The sequence below is a fragment of the Cervus elaphus genome, chromosome 25 (genome assembly GCF_910594005.1).
Source record: "Cervus elaphus chromosome 25, mCerEla1.1, whole genome shotgun sequence".
NCBI lineage: Eukaryota > Metazoa > Chordata > Mammalia > Artiodactyla > Cervidae > Cervus > Cervus elaphus.
In genome coordinates this window covers 23,277,686-23,301,437 of record NC_057839.1, presented here as the reverse complement: position 1 = coordinate 23,301,437, position 23,752 = coordinate 23,277,686, and the positions used below count along the sequence as shown (strand labels likewise).

At 37.9% G+C, this 23,752-nt stretch overlaps 1 protein-coding gene across 10 annotated transcripts in view; it reads right to left on the bottom strand.

Moving 5' to 3' along the window:
* Positions 1 to 23,752, bottom strand: part of PDE4D (phosphodiesterase 4D) — a 1,564,000-nt gene that overhangs the window by 6,713 nt on the left and 1,533,535 nt on the right. For all 10 annotated transcript variants that reach the window (XM_043887126.1, XM_043887128.1, XM_043887124.1 and 7 more), the window contains 6 exons: positions 12,004 to 12,097; positions 10,452 to 10,624; positions 9,417 to 9,515; positions 8,372 to 8,536; positions 7,057 to 7,156; positions 938 to 1,092 (listed from right to left, as the gene is read on the bottom strand). In XM_043887126.1, coding sequence (XP_043743061.1) covers positions 938 to 1,092; positions 7,057 to 7,156; positions 8,372 to 8,536; positions 9,417 to 9,515; positions 10,452 to 10,624; positions 12,004 to 12,097 — 786 coding nt within the window. The remainder of the gene's footprint in view (positions 1 to 937; positions 1,093 to 7,056; positions 7,157 to 8,371; positions 8,537 to 9,416; positions 9,516 to 10,451; positions 10,625 to 12,003; positions 12,098 to 23,752) is intronic.

The window sequence follows — 23,752 nt, the reverse complement described above, 5'->3', positions numbered from 1 at the left end:
GTTTCTCTGGATAAGACACCATCACATTGTGAAGTTTTTTTATTCTTTGGACTAGAAAGTGGTTACTGGACTACAATGGAGTGATTCACAGGTTGCTCACAGAATACTTTAGGAACAATATTCTGGTTAATTTTCTGCTTATCTAAGTCATAAAATGTCTCCATGTCTTTGTATGTACAAAGCTGAACAGATTAAGTTTCTGATAACCAGAGACTTCCCTGAGTCTCATGACAAACGCATACAGAAAAGACGAATGTCACGGATGTTTCTGCACGGCACTTCTGCTGAGAGAGGTTTTTTCATTATTCTTCACTCCAGACTGTCAGCCGCACAGCATCATTGCCAGCAGCAAGGCCAGCCTCTGGCACAGAAAGGCCAGCAATATCTTGAAATGTACAAGAAACTTTTATTTGATCGTCACCTCTTTCCTCAGTTCTAATGAGATGGATGAAACTGGAGCCCATTATACAGAGTGAAGTAAGCCAGAAAGATAAAGACCAATACAGTATACTAACACATATATATGGAATTTAGAAAGATGGTAACGATAACCCTATATGCAAAACAGAACAAGAGATACAGATGTACAGAACAGACTTTTGGACTTTGAGGGAGAAGGCAAGGGTGGGATGTTTCGAGAGAACAGCATCAAAACATGTATATTATCTAGGGTGAAACAGATCACCATCCCAGGTTGGATGCATGAGACAAGTGCTCGGGCCTGGTACACTGAGAAGACCCAGAGGGATTGGGTGGAGAGGGTGGTGGGAGGGGGGATCGAGATGGGGAATACATGTAAATCCATGGCTGATTCATGTCAATATATGACAAAAACCACTACAATATTGTAAAGTAATTAGCCTCCAACTAATAAAAATAAATGGAAAAAAAAATCATAGATCACAGTTCTCTTTTTTGCTTTTTATCAGTTACTCACAATGTCAATGACCATCTTCCTTAATGACTGTCTTTGCTTTTTGGTCAAATTCTGGAAAATGTCACAGTTTTCTTCCTGAAGCAACTTAAAGCCCACGGCCAAATGATGGTTCTCCAGGACAGAGGAATCGTTGTACATCAAGGCAAGTTCAGAGTCTTGAAAGAAAGACGAGGTAGAAGGTCAGCAGAGCCATTTATGCTACGTTTATCTTATTTTTCATATTCTGAGATATCTTGGGTTTTAGGAAGCAACTTCTCCTAAATGTTTCTGCTTGCATTCCCATGACATGACAATACCTAGAAGAGAGTCTATGAGTTAGTGTAACCACGGAAGAGCCCTAGAATCTTGAGAGTGGACTCAACGCTCTTGGCACATGATAAGTCAGTTACTGCTGAGGCTTCAGCTTCTGCTGTTCTAAAGGGAAAGAAGAGTTAGGTGAGATTATCCTGAACCTCCTCTCCAGATCTGCTAGAGGCAGCTCCATAAGCTCAGCAGTAGAAAACATCATTCCTAACATCTGTAACACCTCCAGAACAGAAGATGTTGTGTTCCTGATAAAGGTGGACCATCTACCCAATCTTTTATGTAATGTAAAGATCATGTGCCTTAGGGTAATTTGTACTCCAAGAAGGTACAAGACCAGCTTGGAACATACAAACAACATCAGGGTCTGTTCATGCTTGTACTTGTTTTGTTCACAGGATAGCTGTGTTCATTCTTCCATTTCCTTGTGCAAGTGTCTCAGCAGTCACTATAGACATGTATGTTGCACATCCCAGCTGCACACTGAGAGTTTCACACGGAGCCGGGTTTTAAGCTGTCTACGTAACTCCAAGGTGAAGACTTGGCTGCTGCCCCACGACTGTCCTGGACCTCTGTTTTTTAGGCAATGAGAAATCCTACCTCTTTCCTAGTTCCTGTAAATAGCAGACTCAGATCTATTAAGGTAGTCATTAAAAAAAAATGGTGCTTTATCTTATTTGTACTTAAGTCACTGTAAAAACGAAAACATGTATTAGATCTTTCTTCTGACTTACGTGGAAAATGTATATTATTTTCTAAGAAAGAAATACTCAATACTGCTCAATGACTATTTGAAAGAAGCCAGGAAGAAGTGAGACTCAAGACACACTTTGACTGAGATCCTCTGATTTTACATTTATACAGAAAAATAATATTCTATATGTAAGCTACAAATGTAGTGATGGAAAGCTTATATTATCAGTGAGATCAGTGAAATAAAGAGTGTGTACTATCACCAGGTCCAGCTCTACCTTCATACAGTTAAATACCTCTGCTCTTGAACCTCAAAAGTCATATGCTTTGAGTAGATGACTAATGTGTTCAAATGTGTGAGGAGACCTTTCTCCCCCCACCTAGGCATCTTTGCTAGAAACAGAAATTTTACTTGTTTTCCAAGTAAAATTTAATGCTATATATATTCTGACACTGCTTTATTGTTTCCGAAAATAATGCTTTAAAAATATGTATCTTTTTAAAGATAAATATCCTCTAATGTGCTCTATTCAACACCTTATGATGCTATATACATTTTATGGATTTATTTACATAGTATTGTCCTTAAAAAAGATTTATGCAGCTTCTCACCTGGAATTTCAACTTCCTTACATCCTATTCAGAATCCCCCACTCCCCTAAATCATTTATAAAAGCTTAACACCTCTGCCATGTAGAAATGATTGCTCTGTTTTCACAACCTTCAGCATGTTTACATGGAGTATATGTATCATTAATATCAAATCACTTGGCACCTAAAACTAACACAACTGAAATGGTTAATGAAAACTATCACAACTGAGAAGCAGAGGGGTATCTGGCCTGGGAGTCAGCCAGGTGAGTCCAAGTGCCCTTCCACCATGGCGAGTCATGCAGTCTCCTTAAAATTGGACAGGTGACCTCCCATCTATGGGAGGTCTGATCTGATGATTGGAAGTCTTTATTATAAGAAACAACGGTTCAACCTTTAGCTTTGTGCAAGATGGCAGCCCCAGCTCCAGGCTAGGAGCTGACAGTGTGCTAGTTTGAGCCACTCAATCCACCCACAAAAGAAAGAGAAAACACAAATTTAATGTCTATAAAAAGAGTTTACTGCAAACTAAAAATAGTCACATAATTCTGATAGAGTATTTCATACAACTGTTTATTACAAGTTTGCAGTTATTAGTTGGACTCCTCTAAAGCAGGTTGTGAAAGCTAAAACTTAACTTGTGTTAGAGGTTACTAAGCCTCTTCTGAGTTCTGAAATAAAATGCTTTCTGGCTTGATCTTCCTGACCCAGGGATCGAAAAGAACCTGGGTCTCCTGTATCGCTGGCAGATTCTTCAACGTCTGAGCCACCAGGGAAGCCCAATTAAAAGCTAACTAAGGCAATAATTCTCATAATGCCATGGGGCTCTGATCAACCCTGGGATAACTTTCATCTACCAGGTGATGATGCTGATTCATCTCTCAGGCATAACACAGCCCTATCTCACCCCACCCTCAAGAAAATATCAGCAATCCAAAGCTGGCCTGGGAACTGCTGACTGCCCTGTGTGGCTGAGACCCCACAGAAAGGAGATGTGCACAACATCACTGACTGACAAAGTGCCTCCAGAAGCGCAGTCTATAATCGTTTTACCTCAGGCAGCTCATCAGTAAAACAACCCTAAACAGACACTCCTGGCCACCGTCCTGTGTGTATAATTACCCCCTACATGTCTCCATTATTTATTCTCAGTTGTCTCAAACTTTAAAGGGCATGAGATTCATCTGTGGACTGAGGCTTTGCTAGCTTAAACTGCAGACTCCACAGGTACCCTGCTGCCAGCCTAGGCCCATCTGCCCTTAGAGGGTCCATAATAAAGAATAACAGAGTTGGTCCTCATTTTTCCTGAAAAATTTAATAGAATACTTGGAAGACAGTGACTTTATTATCAGTTGTTTTAATTTGTTCTCAATACTTAATTCTATAATACGTGAACTGTGAACTTCCATATGTTCAAACTGGTTTTAGAAAAAAGGCAGAGGAACCAGAGATCAAATTGCCAACATCTGCTGGATCATCGAAAAGGCAAGAGAGTTCCAGAAAAACATCTATTTCTGCTTTATTGACTATGCCAAAGCCTTTGTGTGGATCACAATAAACTGTGGAAAATTCTGAAAGAGATGGGAATACTAGACCACCTGACCTGCCTCTTGAGAAACCTGTATGCAGGTCAGGAAGCAACAGTAAGAACTGGACATGGAACAACAGACTGGTTCCAAATAGGAAAAGGAGTAGGTCAAGGCTGTATATTGTCACCCTGCTTATTTAACTTATATGCAGAGTACATCATGAGAAACGCTGAGCTGGAAGAAGCACAAGCTGGAATCAAGGTTGCCGGGAGAAATATCAATAACCTCAGATATGCAGACGACACCACCCTTATGGCAGAAAATAAAGAGGAACTAAAAAGCCTCTTGATGAAAGTGAAAGAGGAGAGTGAAAAAGTTGGCTTAAAGCTCAACATTCAGAAAACTAAGATCATTGCATCTGGTCCCATTACTTCATGGGAAATAGATGGGGAAACAGTGGAAACAGTGTCAGACTTTATTATTTTGGGCTCCAAAATCACTGCAGATGGTGATTGCAGCCATGAAATTAAAAGACGCTTACTCCTTGGAAGGAAAGTGATAACTAACCTAGATAGCATATTTAAAAGCAGAGACATTACTTTGCCAACAAAGGTCCATCTAGTCAAGGCTATGGTTTTTCCAGTAGTCATGTATGGATGTGAGAGTTGGATGGTGAAGAAAGCTGAGCACCGAAGAACTGATGCTTTTGAACTGTGGTGTTGGAGAAGACTCTTGAGAGTCCCTTGGACTGCAAGGAGATCCAACCAGTCCATCCTAAAGGAGATCAGTCCTGGGTGTTCATTGGAGGGATTGACGCTGAAGCTGAAACTCCAATACTTTGGCCACCTCATGCGAAGAGTTGACTCATTGGAAAAGACCCTAATGCTGGGAAGGATTGGGGACAGGAGGAGAAGGGGATGACAGAGGATGAGATGGCTGGATGGCATCACCGACTCGATGGACATGGGTTTGGGCAGACTCCGGGGGATGGACAGGGAGGCCTGGTGTGCTGCGATTCATGGGGTCACAAAGAGTCAGACATGCCTGAGCGACTGAACTGAACTGAATATTATAATATGGGAAGATATTATATTAAGTATAATAGGATGCAAATAAAACACAAGTCTGAATATTGGTGTTATTATTTAAAGAAAAAAGCCTACCTTTCTTAATGGCAAGAGTTAAGACAAAATTTATATGTATTTGTTAAAAATATCAAGATATACCTAAGAAGCAAAATAATGAGTCAATCCAGGATAATAAAAAATTGCCAGTGTACATTTTACTATATGACCTTCCCTGTTCTAACAGAAAGGACACAATCAACCCTAACCTAGGAGACAATGTAAACTCATGTGTCGATATATAGTAATGTTTTGTTGACCCCTGAAAGCACCCTATTATAGGTTCTCAAAAGGTAGCTAAGACATGAAATGCACTGACTATCCACCCATTTTTGAAAACCTATGACTTCCCCAATTCTCCTACAAATGAGTGAGTCACCAAAGTGCATTTTGTTATAGGGGAGTCCAGAGGCTATTAAAAATATACAAATATATAAATAACTCAAAAGATCTGAATCTCTCAAAGTAAGGCTATATTTAAGCTTCCCCTTTAAATCTGCAGCAAAGTGTTGGGAATGAATGGTGGAAGAACAGACGCTACAGGAGCTAGACTGCTATGGGGCAGGAGAAGGCTGTTATCCACAACTCACAGTAAAAAGCAAAGATAGATTCTTAACAGATAGGAAAAAATAAGAGCTTTTTTATTTTTTTCACATACAAAAGTGACTTTTATAACATGAATCTACCATGCTGGGAGGGAATCATATAATGGTACATTTAAATTATTTACCAATTAACTTCAAGTACAGAAAGAATGGGCTTCCCTGGTAGTTCAGCTGGTAAAGAAACCACCTGCAGTACAGGAGACCCTGGTTCGATTCCTGGGTTAGGCTGGAGAATCCCCATGGATAGAGGAGCCTGGCGGGTCTCAGTCCTTGGGGTCACAAAGAGTCAGACACGACTGAGTGACTAAGAGCACAGAAAGAACAGAATTTCTGTAAAACAATCTCTCTGCCAAAAGCCTCACTCAAACACTACTAATACTCCCTACAGAGGCTTGCAGTGCAACTGTGTTAGTTGCAAACAGTCACTTCTGTGCCTTCTTTCCAAATCCATTGATGACTTAGTTTACAAAACGTCACCAGTGAGAAGAAAATTAATGGTTAAAAAAATATTAAAAGAAAAGAAACAGTATGTCAAAACAGAACCTCATACTGCCCTCAGCATGAGATTTAAAAAGGGAAGAAGAGGAAAGAACATGTTGGAGGGGGAGACGAGTTACAGCCTCTGAAGAGGATTACATGACAACCTACAAAAAATGAGGAATTTAACATTTATTCTGATAACTTCTTTTATTTAAAACTCTGAGGGTAGCATTTCCCTGGTGGTCCAGTGGTTAAAAATCCACCTACCAATGCAAGGGACATGGGTTCAATCCCTGGCCAGCGAACTAAGATCACACATGCCACAGGGCAACTAAACTTGCATATCGCAACTAGAGAGACCACATGCCACAACTAGAGAAAGCTTGTGAGCTGCAACAAAGACCCAGCAACATAAAAAAAAACCCTTTAGGAGCAATATACCTAAATCTTTCTGCAAACTTTCACTTTCGATTGCTCTGTCTACTAATATAGTAGTAATGATAGTAATATAGTAATAGAGTAATAGCAATATAGTAATAGTAATATAGTGGTAATATAGTATTTCAAAAGAAGTACTGGAATGCATGTTTTTCAAACGTCATATGCCTCATGGGATAGAACAATAATTTTTAGAGCTATATAACATTAATGTGCAGTCACTGAAATGCATATATACACATCTCAAAAGAACATGACTCTGGAAATACCCCAAACTTATAAAAACCCTCAGTCACTCTAAAATGTCAAAAGGAAAATTTTATTTTGCAAAAATGAAGACATTTTACTTCACTTACTTGTATTGATCAGAAACTGATTGGACACACCAGGATGATCAACATCATGGATTGCACTGGCAAAAATTGCTGCAAGAATCTCCAAATCTGTAAACACAGCCTGAAAGAATCCAAACAATATTAGATAACATTACTATTCTATAGTAATGTAAATGGAAGGTACACAGGAATGGGAAATTCCTTCCCAGACTCTGATGGAAAACAAAATGAAGCTTCAAAATACATTATTATCATGTTTCAGGATGGAAGACTTTCAGAGAATGAGTTCCTCATGGGTTTTTTAAATGTAATCTTGGAGGAAATATTTTATCTGATTTTATTATAATTCAAGATCACACCTTTTCCATGGTTATATTTAAAAAATATTTAAAAAGGATATCTGCCAATGTTTTATAGAAAATAATAACTTATTTTAAAAGTATTTAAGATGTTCAAGGATATTCTGAAAATGTACATAAAATTAACGACATGAGCAATTATTTTCTTCCATTCAAAACAGGGACTCTCAATCTCAGAGACACCAACATCTGCGGTCAGATAAGTCTTTGCTGTGCAGGTAAGTGCTTTCCTCTGGGAGGCTATCCTGTGTGTTACGAGATGTTTAGCAGGGCCCCTGGCCTCTACCGATGAGATACCAGTAGAATGTACCCCCAAACTGTGACAGCTAAAAATTTCTCCAGTATTGCCGGATGTCCCTGGGAGGGGGAGGAGTAGGAGTAATGGGAAAATCACCCCTGGTTGAGAGCCTCTCACTCAAACAATAAGGTATTAACCCAGTTTATAACGAAACAATCTGAACTATAAAGTACATTAGCAAAAGATAGTCACTCTCCCAAACGATTAAGGAAATCAAATTGTTTTAATAAACATTTAATGGAACAACTTCATAGGATTTAGTGACATTAAAGATATGTTTCTCTCTAATAAGTTCTATGAAAAGTATCAATGCATAGCTTCTATTTTATAAAAATAATCATCTTTGGACTATAAACAAAAAAGTCATCAGACTAAATTCCCAAGAAGCCCCAAACTAATCAAAACTGAGTAATCCAGGTGTGCTTTATGGAATGTTCACTAGATCATTTCAAAGAGACAATATCATAAACAGATGAATCCCTAAGTCTTTGATTATTATCAAAGACAAAATTCATCAAAGACTCAGCTGTTTAATTACCACAATGACATCCCCCTCCCAACTTAATAATATTTCCAGGAAGCCAATTATTGTTTGCCCTGCATGCCCTTTAGTATGAAAGTTGAAGAACCATTTTGAGTGGCAAGTTAATGTCCTTGAAGGTTTAGAAACCAAGTGTACCTCTAAAGCAGGTGTGGACAACAGCACATGCGTTGACTGGACGACATCTGCAGCATGAATATTATTGTGGTAGGCCACATCAGCGTGGTAATGATCTTCCAGGGTCATTAGGTATGTAATTAAAGTGTCTACTGGAATTTTAAATGTTTTTAATAAATCCCGTTCCTGTAAGAAAAGAAATCCTCTTAGCATTTTGTATTTTATAGAAAAGATTTTCCATACAGTGTGTTAACAGCGGCAACAGAAATCACCCCCTGTGTTGCCTATGGATAACCCAGACATGAGAGAAGCACTCTCTCAATGTCTAGTGAGGACAATGAAAACCCATGGGGTGATCCAGGAACTTCCAGGACAAAACCAGAGTCCAGCTGTCCTTCTGGAGCCCAGCAAAGCTCTGCCCAAAATATATGGTGTCAGGAATGAGCTGCCCACTATCAAATGTCTGTGTCCTGGGATCCTGAAGGTAGCTTCCGTCCACGACCACTGACTAGGCCACTGGATCAAAGCAAGTGAGACACAGCATTCTCTTGAGGGCTGGAGACTTCCAGCCCCAAATTCTCATGTAAATCCTAACCCTGAACTGGGGCAAAAACTTGACAGGAATGAGAAACTGATCTGAAGAAGAGAGCAGTCCACAAGACAGTGATGGAAGAAATTACACACTAAGGTTAGTCAGCAAGGGGCTTATTCAATTTGTAAAGTTGACACTCCACTCCATTCTCTGTGGAAGGGAGGGTCACGTGGATGATTTTAAAACTATTAGTTTAACGAATTGCTTCAATCTGCCCACATCTGATCTTTTTCTTCAATGGGAAAAATAATATAATTGATTTCTGTTTTACCCACACTCCAATCTTCTTGTATCCTTATTTGCCCCTTGGTATATAAGGGGCAAATATATATCCCTTATATATATTTTGACAAATAAAAAAGTATCAAAATAAGTAAAAGAGGGTAAGCAGTGAAGAAGATAAATCCATGCACAATTCACAGACTGGACATCATGTCACCAAATAAAAGAGGTGATAGAACTTAACCACGTTACCTGAAAAATGGTGTGCATGATAACAGTCAAAGGTCGGTTCCCAGACAACTCTGCTATTCTGAAAACATGAAGACCCCATTTGTTCACATCTTCTAGTTCCTGGGGTTAAGGAAAGATAAGAACAAGTTTGGATGCAGAAGTAGAACATGAAACAATGAACACAGTCATTTAAAAATTACTGACTTTAATGAACAGATTGTTAGACTTTTTAAAAAAAATTCATTTTGAATGTAATGGATGCACCATGTAAGAAGCAGCAGACTTTAGGTGAATCTGCTTAAAACACAAGCTAGAGACTGAATGGTCTCATGTCTCTGAGAAAACAACATGGTCACACACTTGAAATACTGATCTTAAAGTATTCCTCCAGGAGTTACAACATATTCTCAAAACCTTGGCTAGTTAACTAAAGGTAACTAGTTAAACTAGTTAACCTTAAGTTTAACTAGCTAAAACATAGTCCCAAAAACCTTAACTTTAACTATTCAAACAATCAAAGGTAGATGCAAAAATAAAGACCATCAAGCCTCCTGTCTCTATATATTAACTAAACACAAGTGATTTATTTTTTCTCTTGATGGTTTATTTTGGAGATCCTTCTCTAAAAGCTCATGTTCATCTACCTTATTCTTTCTTAAAATTTATGTACTTTTAATTGGAGGATATTTAGTTTACAATATTGTGTTGGTTTCTGCCATACATTAGCATGAATCAGCCATAGGTATACATATGTCCCCTCCCTCCTGAGCCTACCTCCCAACTCCACCCCATCCCACCCCTTAGGTTGTCAAGAGAGCACTGAATTTGAGTTCCTTGTGTCATCCAGCAAATGCCCACTGGCTATCTAATTTTACATATGGTAATGTATATGTTTCAATGCTATTCAAGCGATTTAGCAAAAGCTTTATAAAGTGCTTTCCCATCTACCAGAAAAACCCCCATGAATTATTAATAATAAGCTTTTTCATTTATTTAAAACAGAAGGAATCAAAGTTCACTGCATATTTCTGATCATGGTACTTGAAATCATCTTACCTTGGCAAGGACGTCTTCTTGTTCAGTTTTGACCCCAAACCTTGGGATGCTTGAATTGGTCAAACTGGAGCTGTGCATCAACTTCTTGACCCCACTGATCTGAGACATTGGCCTTTTCTTTTTCTCCTTTTCCTTCTGAGTCGGAGAAGGAATTTCCACTTCATGTTGCTTATCTTAAAAATTTAAAAAATATTCTACACTTACTATTAATTCTGACTAGTTTTTTTTCATAACATGCATAACTAGACAGATTTTAATTGATCATTATACATTCTAGGAAATATTTCCAAGTAAAACTCCTCTTAAGGAAGTTGAATATTTACAGTTTGATGTATACTTAATTTGATACTCTGAAACACAAAATTAAGCAAATAAATTCCACTGCATAATAATTAACATCAAATATATTCAGTGATCACATCTTTGAAGGTCCTAATACTTAAAAAAAAAAAAAAACAAACTTACAATCGCCGAGTTGGAAAAGGCAAAATATATTGGTTATTTCTACTGCTCATCAATTCCATTCCTGTCTAAAATTCACTTACTGGTAGGAAAGCTGCTTTTGCCAAGTGAGAACTCCAGTTTCAACCACCTACTTTGAAATGGCAGAAACTTCGTGCACAAAGTGCAAACAGCCAGTGTATGAACCTAATGGGCTATTCTGTGGGCGAAGACATCATCTATCTGAAGGAGTCAGACTGCCTCTGCTACCTTACATTTTCTGTAGGGTAGTGATGTGGGGGATATATAATGTAACAAGGTTATATAGGGAGCACAGAGAATCTCCAATATTATCTGATAAGTAAATATCATATTCACAAGAGCTAACTGTTGTTTTCAACTAGGACATCAGGTGTTACCAATACACTCGTTCACTATTTCAAGGCAATGACTCCTTTAACTTTTCCTTACACAGAGCGTGTGTCCAAGAAATGTCTGTTTAGTGAATGTGCTAGTTAGCTATTACAGCAGTTTTGTTTTGAAAGTAAATTTGGATCAAGGGTATGTTCCAGTTACTGACTTGTCCTTCCTGCATTTTCTTTCTGTGGATGGAGGATGGCGTGGTGGTGTCCCAGTGTACTACACTCTCAGCTACTCTCAGCAAGCTTTTCCTCAGCAATTGTGTTACATCTCTCTGCCTCTCCAGCCTACCAGGCACGATTCCCATTGGACTATCAACTCATTGACTTTAGGGACTATTTTTGACTGATTATTAAATACCTACTGTCCAGCAATGGCTGGCATTTAACAAGAACTTGTTGAATGCATGAATAGATCTTTCTAAAAAATACATTTTACAGTTGATTACTTTGGAAAATGGGAAATATACAACTTTAAATCAGGGAATCCCTAAACTCTTGAATGAAACTAAAAGATAAAAAAAATGTACTTTGTCACCTTAGGTTCTAAATCTTAGAGGCCCACTGATATGATGACTGAAAACAAATGGAATTCCTAACTCTTAGTGAGTTCCAAAACAAGTCTGCACCCCAATCCACCTCTAAAGACAACCAAACAATAAAAAAGAGAAATTTTAAATTGTTATTCTCACCTAAGAATGTATTTGATATATACTCTGACACTTGATTTCCAGACCGACTCATTTCAGAGAGATGGGTGAGCTCTCGATTAAGCATCCTTTTAAACTGAAAAAACAGAAAGATAAAATGAAATAACAGAAGAGGAAAGTTTAAGTGAAATAACATGAGCATATGCTAAGATACAGAAAATATGCCAAAGAATCTTTAACACATCCTGACTCTTTAGGTCAGTGTCATCCAATAGAACTTTCTACAATGATGAAAAAATTCTATACTCTCCACTCTCCAGAGATTAGTGGCTAGGAACCAATAGCTACATGTGGCTATCAAGCCCTTTAAATATGGCTAGTATAAAGGAGGAGCTGAATTCTGGATTTTATTTAATTTTAATGAATTTAAACTGCAAAGTCACATGAAGCTAGGGGCTACCATAAATGGACAGCACACATTTAGATATTCAAGGAGGACATTGGGGGGAGAATGCATAAAAATAGCATGAATTATTAGCATTTAGAGAGGAAAAAAAACTAATTTATAAACACACAAAAGGGCTGCCACACAATGAAACATGGTATGTTTTTTATCAATTAATTTATCATTAGCAGAAATGAATATGTATACTGATCAGAGATTAAAATGTAGTCTTTTCCCCCAAAGCAGAACTGAATAGATTTGAGTACTCTCCCATACTATAGAGAAAATATTTGAATAGATAATACATAAAGTTTCCTTTTTAAAGTTTTTTGAGTAGGGATTTACTGGTTTTCAGCATCCACAGAATTTACCAATTTATCGCCATAAGTCCCATAAATACAATTGAAAATGGACCTGTTTAGCTGAAACTTCATTGCTTCACAGTTTATTTTACTGGTTCCCTGGTGCCCATTTTATCCAAAGAAACTTATCTACCACCTGGAATTTATCTATCACCAGCACATGGCATTATCAAAACCGGAATTCTCAATGATGTTACGCTTTCCTAGCCATTGTTGCTTCTCAATGTATCTTCCTTTGACTTCCCAAATAACTCAAATACACCTTTTAATATACCTTAATATTTCTTTTAATGTACTAAACAATATATTTTATCTACAAAGAGCAACAACTAAATACTGCATCCCCCAAAAACCTTTAAAATTGTGAATTTCATCATAAATCCTCAATTAAGTCTGGGGTAAAGAGAGTAGTGAGTTCATCATTTAGTAATGTCTGAAATGTATTTTTAACTCAGTATTTAATTAGTTTATTAAAATTTTTAAAAAATTTTGACTTTGCACAATTCATACCAAGGTGTTATATATAATTTAAGATAATTTGGCAAATCGCTTCCAGAGTTAATCTTATTGGTCATCTAAATTAGGTATCAGAATTGATCACTGTAAAGTACTGAGATCAATAAAAAATTCCAGTATACTGTTGGATATAAGAAATGCATATTAGCATTTTCTGCAGTCAAAACTGAAGAACTGACTATAACCAACAGAGATACCTCTGGTTGTTAATTTACAGACTGATGATGCTCATTCTCAAACTCAGAAACACAAAGTTCACTTCTGCTGCTCTATTTTTATTTATCTTGCTCTGATTAAAAAATGCATGTAGAACTCATGTATATCCTCACTGTCTCACTGCTAATAACAGTATATAATTAGCTATGCCTTTTTCCTCTGCATATATTTGTTGAAATACAGTTGACAATATCATGAGTTTCTGGTATACAACATAGTGATTTGGTATTTTAACATCAATAGATTCTGTACCAAACAAAGTTATTATAATATTATTGATTGTATTCTCTGTGCTGTATATTATATTTCATGATGTGTGTACATACACACATGCGTGCAAGCACATGCATGTACACACACACACACACACACACACACACACAGTGGAATATTACTCAGCCATAAAAAAGGAGAATGGAATCTTGCCATTTGTGACAACATGGATGGACCTGGAGGGCAGTGTGCTAGTGAAACAAGCTAAAGACAAATACCATATGTTACCACTTATATGTGGAATCAAAAAATGAATGAATAGAACAGAAACAGGCTCACAGATACAGAAAAACCAGTGGCTGCCAGACTTGGGGAATAATGGATGGGTAAAATAGAAGGGGATTAAGAGGCGCAAACAACCAGTTATAAGATAAATAAGTCACCAAATGTATGTATATTTTATATTTTAAAATTGGCATGGTCACTGCTTTGTACACTGCACAATACCAATTTTAAAATATACATACATTTTGCTTATTGTCACTGAGCTTTATATTTTATGATCTACTGGGGAAAAAATAAAATTTGGAGCCTTCAAGAAAGTTCATGAAGATATTACTAAGTGTTCAAAACATTTTCTGTCCCTTTTTTATACAGTTATACTTTCTTAAGCAATTCACAGGCTATCATTTATGAATGTGTTAGATCATTTAACACACACTGGCATATAGTAGATGCTCAATATTATTTGAATTCTATTTCCTGGTTTCCTAGGCCTTTTATAGTGATAGTTTATTTTCATCATTGCAGGAATGGATGGAAGATCTAACTGTATTTAAACCCACATAAAATATATACCTAAATATCTAGCTCCTCTACCAATACCAAAAAATAATTTAGGGTATTATTCATATAGAAAATGGTCACTCTATTAAAAACCAGAGACACTACTTTGCCGACAAAGGTCCGATTAGTCAAAGCTGTGGTTTTTCCAGTAGTCACGTATGAATGTGAGAGTTGGACCATAAAGAAAGCTGAGCGCCAAAGAATTGATGCTATTGAACTGTGATGTTGGAGAAGACTCTCGAGAGTCCCTTGGACAGCAAGGAGATCAAACCAGTCAATCCTAAAGGAAATGAGTCCTGAATATTCATTGAAGGACTGATGCTGAAGTTGAAACTCCAATACTTTGGGGCCACCTGATGCAAAGGGCTGATTCATTAGAAAAGACTCTGATGCTGGGAAAGATTGAAGGCAGGAGGAGAAGGAGACGACAGAGGACAAGTGGTTGGATGCCATCACCGACTCAATGGACATGAGTTTGGGCAAGCTCTAGGAGATGGTGAAGGACAGGGAACCTTGGTGTGCTATAGTCCATGGGGTTGCAAAGAGGCAGACACAACTGAGCAGCTGAACAACAACAAAAAACCATGCATAAGGGGCTTCCCAGGTGGTGCTAGTGGTAAAGAACCCGCCTGCCAATGCAGAAGATCCCTGGGTCAGGAAGATCCTGGAGGAGGGCATGACAACCCACTCCAGCATTCTTGCCTGGAGAATCCAATGGACAGAAAAGCCTGGTGGGTTACAGTCCACAGGGTCACAAAGAGCTGGATACAACTGAAGTGACTTAGAACTTAAGTACCATGCATACGGCCCAAAGGTAAGTAAATACCTGTTCAATGAATGAAATTTTCTCCTAGAAAAAAATCTACTACTTAGGCAAAATATATTCAAGAGAGTCTGCTAAACCTCTAAAACATATATTTGATGAAATATCTCTTTGACCCGAAATGGTCCATGCTATGAGATAGAAGTGGCCAGTAAGAACTGCCTGGTCATGACAAAATCCTTTCTTAAAACTTAGGGGAACAAGTAAGGTTTTCAGCCACTAGCCCAGCCTTTCTATAGTCTGTTATACAGGAACCACTGTCCACCTGCCTTCCATGCATTTCTTTCAATGTAACTAAAAAAATGTTGCAGCCTTGGTGTGGGGCAGTTGGTGCAACTCAAACAGTCAGATAGGAACTCAGTTTTTCTACAGAACTTCCTTCTAATGTGTAAGCAATTTGGTATAAGGAATATATTGCCATATGCCCAAGAAGAAAAACTGCATGGTATCTGCAGATATGCCACACAAATTACTGTATTTGACTGGAAGAGCATGAAAAATGAAGTGTAATTTTCTTGGCAGTTTGATTATACAACTCATCAAAATAGCCAGTTGGTACAGATAACTAAAGCAAAAAATTCCAGTGAAAGAATTCTGTTGTACAGACTGATAAATGACACATTATAATGACACATTATATTCTACTGATTATTCTTGCATCATGTACATATATTCCCAGACTATCCTTCTCCCTTTGTTCAAAACCCCAAAGCATGGGTGAAGAAAAACCCTTCATTGCACATCTATTTCCCTGCCAAGATGTGGGCGGTGCTCCACGGAAGTCAACATTTCCTTTTAACCTAATTAGATAACACAATACTTTAAGGAGACCTCTTTCTTCCCAAAAGTATCGGAGATTTCCTAAAAACAATTTTCAGAGAGTCAATTAAATTATAGCACAAAGAGCTTTCCTAAAAGGAATCAAAATTGTTTCATTTTTTGTTTTTGATACTGATATAAGACATATAGCCCAAGGGAAGCTAAATTAATAAACCCCAAAATTACCATCAGTGCTACCTTAACTGGTAGTTCTTCTTACAATTTGGTTTTGGAGTGTATAGCTGGATGTGCTAACATACAATAAACTAAATTGCTCAACAATCATTTTTAAATCCAAGTGGAATTTCTCTCATTTTAAGATAACTACATACCACTTATTAATGTAACTGTAAAATTGCAATGAGGGGGGAAATGATTAGAAAAGGTAATAAAATCTGTTTTTCCTAGAATGCTTTCTGGGTTCTCAATTTATAGATTTAGAAAAGACAAAATATAGAACTGCTTTTCAAAAAGAACTGGTTGCAAAATGTAGAACAATTTAATTGAGCATTTAGATATCTTTAAAAGGGACCTCTAAATATTTCAGACTGATGAATTATTCTGATTATTTCTGGTCTAAGCAGTCTGAAATGATATGTAGTTATTGTTGCGACAAAGAATAAAGAGGAAGATCTCTAAGTGAATGCTTTCAAATCCTTTGTTCTCATTATGCATCAGAATGTCTGTATGCAGCAAACATAAAGCATAAAGGAAAGTGAAAATGCAGTTGAACTGAATACTGAATATTGCTTTTTAAACTCCAGCTATCCAACTTATGTTTATTTAAGGCTGTCAAGGAAGCAAAATTAAATAATAAATAAAACAAAATTAAAGTATTCCCAAATTTAATCCCTGTACTTCCCCTCATGCCAATGCGCTACTTAGTGCATTATATATCTTCTAGGATATAATTAAGACAGTGGTAAAGGTCAAACATTAAGTAAATGCTTATTTTTCCCCACAACATTCTGCTAAAAATCATTTGAATATGCTGCACTGTGATACACTACAAGCTTGGTGGATGCCAGCATTAAAAGCTAAAATAAACACTGTATTAGCCATATAAAAACAAATTTTTCAAAATACGTAAGACTAAATACATGTATATCTGTCCTTCCTAAGTGTTTTTAGCAATATAATATTAAAAACATAAAGCTGCAAAAATTTTTGCAAAAAGCATTAAAATTCTGTAGATTCTCGAAGGTATTATCCATAATTATAACATGAATGTGAAGCCCTTCAAAAAGTATCAAATATGAGCTGTCCAGAAGCTAAGAAATGAATTCCAGAGAGACAGGGGGGTAGGCTTCTTTATTACTCTCTACACTTTTCTCTATTTAAAAAAAATTAAGCCAAGAAATGGCTAGCAAAATTCAAATAATGAAAATTACAAAAATCTGGAATCAAGATTTTAAGGAAGGTGGAAAATCATGACTATTTGGACAACTAAAACTGAAATAAGTTTTCTTAGAATGCAAGTAAATCTCACAAGAAAGAGGAAATTTTGCTTTAAAAAGAAACAAAGAAAAAAATATTTCAATCTGAGAGTGCTTAAAGTAATGGAAAAGGACTCTCTAAAAATGTATATTGTGATTTGCTCAAACATTCAAGAATAAACACCAATTTCTGAAGTGATGCCTCATTTAGGACTGAAAAAGGTTTTTCTACCTCATGTCTATATTAAACAGATAGGATTGCCAGGTTAGCATTACCACAGGGCATGCAAGAAGCTTGCCAAGCAGGAACATAACCTTATGAAATGCAGTGTACTAATTCATTTTTTGAGATTAACAAATATAGCAGTATCATATATATTTACATCTTTCAGTTTTATAAAGAGATCAAGTGTTCATTTATATAAAATCTAAATTTACATATCACCTAAAAATTAAATAATGTCAATTTTAATGTCAGCTATATCCAAAGGTTGGAAAAAAACAAAAAAAACCCCTCCTCATCAGGTAAAAGTAGTACAGCTTTTTAGAAAGAGCCATAAATTAATTTTTATAAACTTTAAATGCTACATACTAACTAGAGCCCATATACCAATTATAATTTAGCCCAATTATTTATCTCCAATGGATTTAATTACCTTGACACTTAAAAAAAAACCCTCAAATCTATACAAGATAAAACAGAAGAAATGTTAAAGTTATTTTAACATGCAAATTACAACTAATTAAAGTTATACAATTTCTTCTTATCTTGACCACTAAAAACACAAGTTTTCTGTAGCTCATGTCTAAAGAAAAGTAAAAGATTGCTTAGAAAGCTTTACTCCATTGTAATTTATTAAAATTATTAGTTATGTAATCAGAGTAATCAGGAGTTTACAAAGGCTAAATAAATCTTACCTTTATGTAGCCCCAAGATACTGACAGTAAATAGTTTGCTTCAGGCATTTTTGATTAATTATATAGACAGTAAGTTCTAAAATAAGTATATCTTCAAAACCTTGATACTTAGCAATCTCCACAAGCACGGAGTATGTAGATTTTTAAAGATTTTTGGTAATTAAGTACACATAAGAAAGCCTCGCATTAGATCCCATCCAGTCGGTTTCCCATTGAATACATGCCATTTGTAAAACTCCAGAATGCAACAGAATTCAACCACTATTCTGAATAAAGACAATTCATGTGATAAAGAAACATCTAAAGATCTAAGGGTCTGCATCTTTCTCTCCCTGAGCTCTAGGGCTTAATGAATAATGTATGTCAAGATGCTTAGCTGCAAGAAAGACTAGTTCTGTCAAAAGCTACCAAATAAGGAACTGCAGGGAAGCCAGAAAGAGTGACAAGAAACCCCTCCCATAAAACCCCAACTATGCACCAATCACATTGCGTTCCTGGGTCTATCAAGGCAGGGGGCGTGGACTACGCCCAAGCTGCTCTGTGATTGGTTGGCAAGGGAGAACCTCTGGGGAGGAGGTTTTTCTCCTCACCTCTGGTAAACGCCATTTAATAATGGTATCCCTACAGCTGAGGCTGCCGCACGAAAAGATGAATGGGCTTTCCCTCTTAGTGATGAATAACCACCATAAAACTGCAAAATTCATAGTTCATTCTTAAATAAGAATTGCCAATCCTTTCAGAGTCATTTCTATGAATTTTAATATTCTCTAACTTGTCTTCAAAATAAAAGTTGCTCTAAAAAATTTAAATAAATAAAAGCTGCTCTAAAAATGGCAATCAGACATTTTAATTGTCTCCCTCTGTCAAACTAAAACAAGTGGTTTCCCCGGTGACACAGATACAACTTAAGTTCTTCCTCAGTCCATCCTAATAGTATAGTGTAATTATAAAATACAATTAATGTCCAGAATTCATAAATGGAAGTGATACACTTCCTCACCTGTGTGGCACTGCTATTCTTAGCGCCTTTTGTTTCTATTGTTATATGGGGTTGAGCTCCACAGCCTTAAAAAATCTAAGGGTGGGGATGATTTATTAGTAATCTGATTGGGAGGAGGGGCAGAAACCTGAAAGCCAATGCACTGTATATGGTTAAAGAATGCAGATCTCTGTAGACCAATTTCAGGATCTATATTTTGATCAGAAGAGAGCATTTTTATGATTGTGTAAAGGTATAAGAGTGACTCTTAAGAATACAGACTTGAGCTCAAAAGTAATCAGGTCTTTTACAAGAAGTAAATAAGAAATCTAAATTCCTTCGGGGAAAAAATTTTTCTATTTGGTTTGGGATAGCATTATTCAGTAACTTTTATACTAAAGAGGCCTTACAGATAAGTCGGTTTCCCATTGAATACATGCCATTTGTAAAACTTCAGAATGCAACAGAATGCAACCACTCTCCTGAACAGTGGTTGAAAAACAAGGGGAAAGCAGTTTTGCTCTATTTTAGCATGACGTTCTGTCCAGCCTACCTGTCCTCCATCTCAATTTGTACCCACTTCTCTGTGTTTCAATGACTTGTCGGAGTGCTGACTGCCCAGTCTTCCTGCATCAGGTTTATCAGTCTCAGACAGCACACCCTCAGCAGAAACAGGTAACCCCTGCCTCTTTCAGCTTCTATTGGTCCTTTGCTGCCAAAATCTTCAGCTGCAGTTCCCACCCAATGTGTTCATTCCCAAAGTCCCAAAATCCTCCACAAAAAACAATGTGAAACTCCCATACTTCACTAAAACTGCTTCCAGAAGACTGCAAAGGTCCTCCCCTTCCACTATTCTCTCATTCTCCTCAACTTCTCTGAAGTGTTCAACAGTCTGATCACTCTCTCCCCTCTCTCTCACTCCCAGGACCTGCAGCTTCCTGATGAAGTTTTTCCTCCCACTTCTCTGACCTTTGTTGCCTTCAATTCATCCTCTAATCTAGGATACACACAAAGACTCTCTCCTGGGGCAAACACTCTCTAATGCCCTAATGTGAATTTTAGTACCTTATTTACAAATGACTAAAGGATACTATTCCTGACCCTACCAGGTACCTCAGACTTTTTCAAAATTGGTAGGTCCTTTTTCTATTTAAAGCAGCTCTTACTATGACTACTCCCATTTCACCCAGTGGGCCCATACTCCAGTGTCTCAAACTGAAATCTATGACTCTTTCTTGCTATTCAATAGGTATTCCATGTGAGTTGACCACTGTTAGATGTTTAATGTAATAATCCAACCGAATCCTTGAGTGACCCTGGTGTATTCCCAGTCTACCACGTACCTTCCCTCCATGCTGTTACAAAGTTCTGTTTTCTACAGAAGGCTTTTTCACTTACTCTTGTTCCTTTCCGTTCCCATTCCCATCATCTAAATCCAAAGGCTTTAAAGGGTGAAAGAAGTGGAGAGGACTTTCAATATCATCTCCTCCAAACCTAATATCCACATAAAGTAATACCTAAAGAGACAGTGCTTTTCCCAAGTTCATTCAAGTACTAAGAACAGACTCTGAGCTGAAATCCTTTAGTGTATAACCCATAAGGAAGGCTCTCACTTCTGAGTGTGTCAGTTTCATTTGTAAAATTGGTTACTGTGCTAACTGGTCTCCAAAGATGCCTCCTGACTAGCCGTGTGACCCTACACTGAATCTGAGCTGGCTTGGGTAACCAATGAGGGATTGTGCCTATCTGTGGAGCCTGTCACAGGAAGCCTGGCAGCTCTTACCTTGGTCTCCATGAATGTGCTCTTGGGATCTCTGAGCCACCTTGTAAGAAAGTGTGAATATTCTGAGACTGCCATGTTAGGAGGAAGCCCATGCTAACTTTATGGAGAGGTTTCTGGGAGAGGGACCCAGAGAAAGAAATGGTGGTGGCGGGGGGGGCGGGGGGGTGCGGAGAGAAGATGGGAGGAAAGAGAAAATGAGCAAGCACATAGGCATACCCAGCTATCTCCAGCCCTATCAGCCGTGCCAGCCCCAAGCCAGACCTGAAAGTGAAGAATCTATCTTAGCCATCCAGGCAACTGCCCCTGCAGATGACTCCACCCCTCATCACCATCTGACTGCAAAGCACATGATGGATTCTTACCTGAGAATGTTGAGCCAAGCCCAACTAACCCACAAAACAATGAAAAATAATTTAAAAATAGATATTCTAAACCACAAAGTTTGAAGTGATATGTTATAGCAATAAATAGCCAGGACAATTATTATGAGGATTAAATGAAATGTTATATGCAAAGCTTAGGCTCCCTGGGTGACTCAGATAGTAAAGAGACTGCCTGCAGTGTGGGAAACCTGGGTTCGATCCCTGGGTCGGGAAGATCCCCTGGAGAAGGAAATGGCAACCCACTCCAGTGTTCTTGCCTGGAAAATCCCATGGACAGAGGTGCCTTGCCGACTACAGTCCATGGGATTGCCACAGAGTTGGACATGACTGAGCGACCTCACTTTCACTTTATATGCAAAGCACTGAAAACATCTGATACATAGTGATAAATAGATACTAGGCGATGATGATAACACTGATGATCATGATAAATATTCCATTACTGTGCCTATTTTTTTTTTAACTTTTTATTTTGTATCGGGGGTATAGCTGATTAACAATGTTGTGATAGTTTCAAGTGGACAGCAAAGGGACTCAGGCATACACATCAGTTCAGTTCAGTTCAGTCACACAGTCATGTCTGACTCTTTGCCACCCCGTGGACTGCAGCACGGCAGGCTTCCCTGTCCATCACCAACTCCTGGAGCTTGCTCAAACTCATGTCCATCGAATTGGTGATGCCATCCAACCATCTCATCCTCTGTTGTCCTCTTCTCCTCTCGCCTTCAATCTTTCCCAGCATCAGGGTCTTTTCCAATGAGTCAGTTCTTTGCATCAGGTGGCCAAAATATTGGAGTTTCAGCTTCAGCATCAGTCCTTCAGTGAATATTCAGAACTGATTTCCTTTAGGATTACAATATACAGCCTTGACATACTCCTTTTCCTATTTGGAACCAGTCTGTTTTTCCATGTCTAGTTCTGACTGCTGCTTCTTGACCTGCTTACAGATTTCTCAGGGGGCAGGTCAGGTGGTCTGGTATTCCCACCTCTTGAAGAATATTCCACAGTTTGTTGTGATCCACACAGTCAAAGGCTTTGGTGTAGTCAATAAAGCCTATGTTTTTCTGGAACTCTCTTGCTTTTTCAACGATCCAACAGATGTTGGCAGTTTGATCTCTGGTTCCTCTGCCTTTTCTAAATCCAGCTTGAACATCTGGAAGTTCTTGGTTCATGTACTGCTGAAGCCTTGCTTGGAGAATTTTGAGCATTATTTTGCTAGTGTATGAGATGAGTGCAATTGTGTGCTAGTCTGAACATTCTTTGGCATTGCCTTTCTTTGGGACTGGAACAAAAACTGACCTTTTGCAGTCCTGTGGCTGACCTGACCTTTTCCAGTCCTGAAAATTGTCCTTTTCCATATGTGGCCACAGCCATACATATACATGTATCCATTCTCCCTAAATCCCCCTCCCATCCAGGCTGCCACATAACATTGATCAGAGTTTCATGTGCTATACAGTAGAAGATGCCTATATTTGTAAACTCCTGGCTTATCCTTTTTAAAGGATAACATGTATACATATACATACATTTCCTTCCAACTGCATCATTTCATTTCATGCGTTAGACTCAAAACACTGTACTTGCTTCCTTACTCATGTCCTTTGGTGTTTCTTCTTCCACCCCCTTACTGATCTCAACTGCCAGGCCAATGTTCCTCAAATTCAGACTCAGTCTGCCACTCCAAAGCCAGTGGCTGACAACTCAGTTGTCACCTGCTTCAACATATCTGGACTCCTCTGGAAGCTCCGGCCTGACACTGGCCTTAATCCCTGACTTTAAGCTCTTTCCACCATTGCTCTCTTCCCAACAGGCTACTTTTCCACCCATCCCTATGATGAAGCCCTCCTTTTTTTTTTTTTTTTTTGGCCACATCCTGTGGCTTGTGGAATCTCAGTAGTTCCCTCAACCAGGGACTGAATCCAGGCCATGGTGGTGAAAGCCTGGAATCCTAACCACTAGGCTGCCAGGGAACTATCAGTACCCTCCCATCTTTTATTCTATCTACTTCAAGCTGGTTTTTCGAAGTCAAATTTAAATCATTCAAAATAC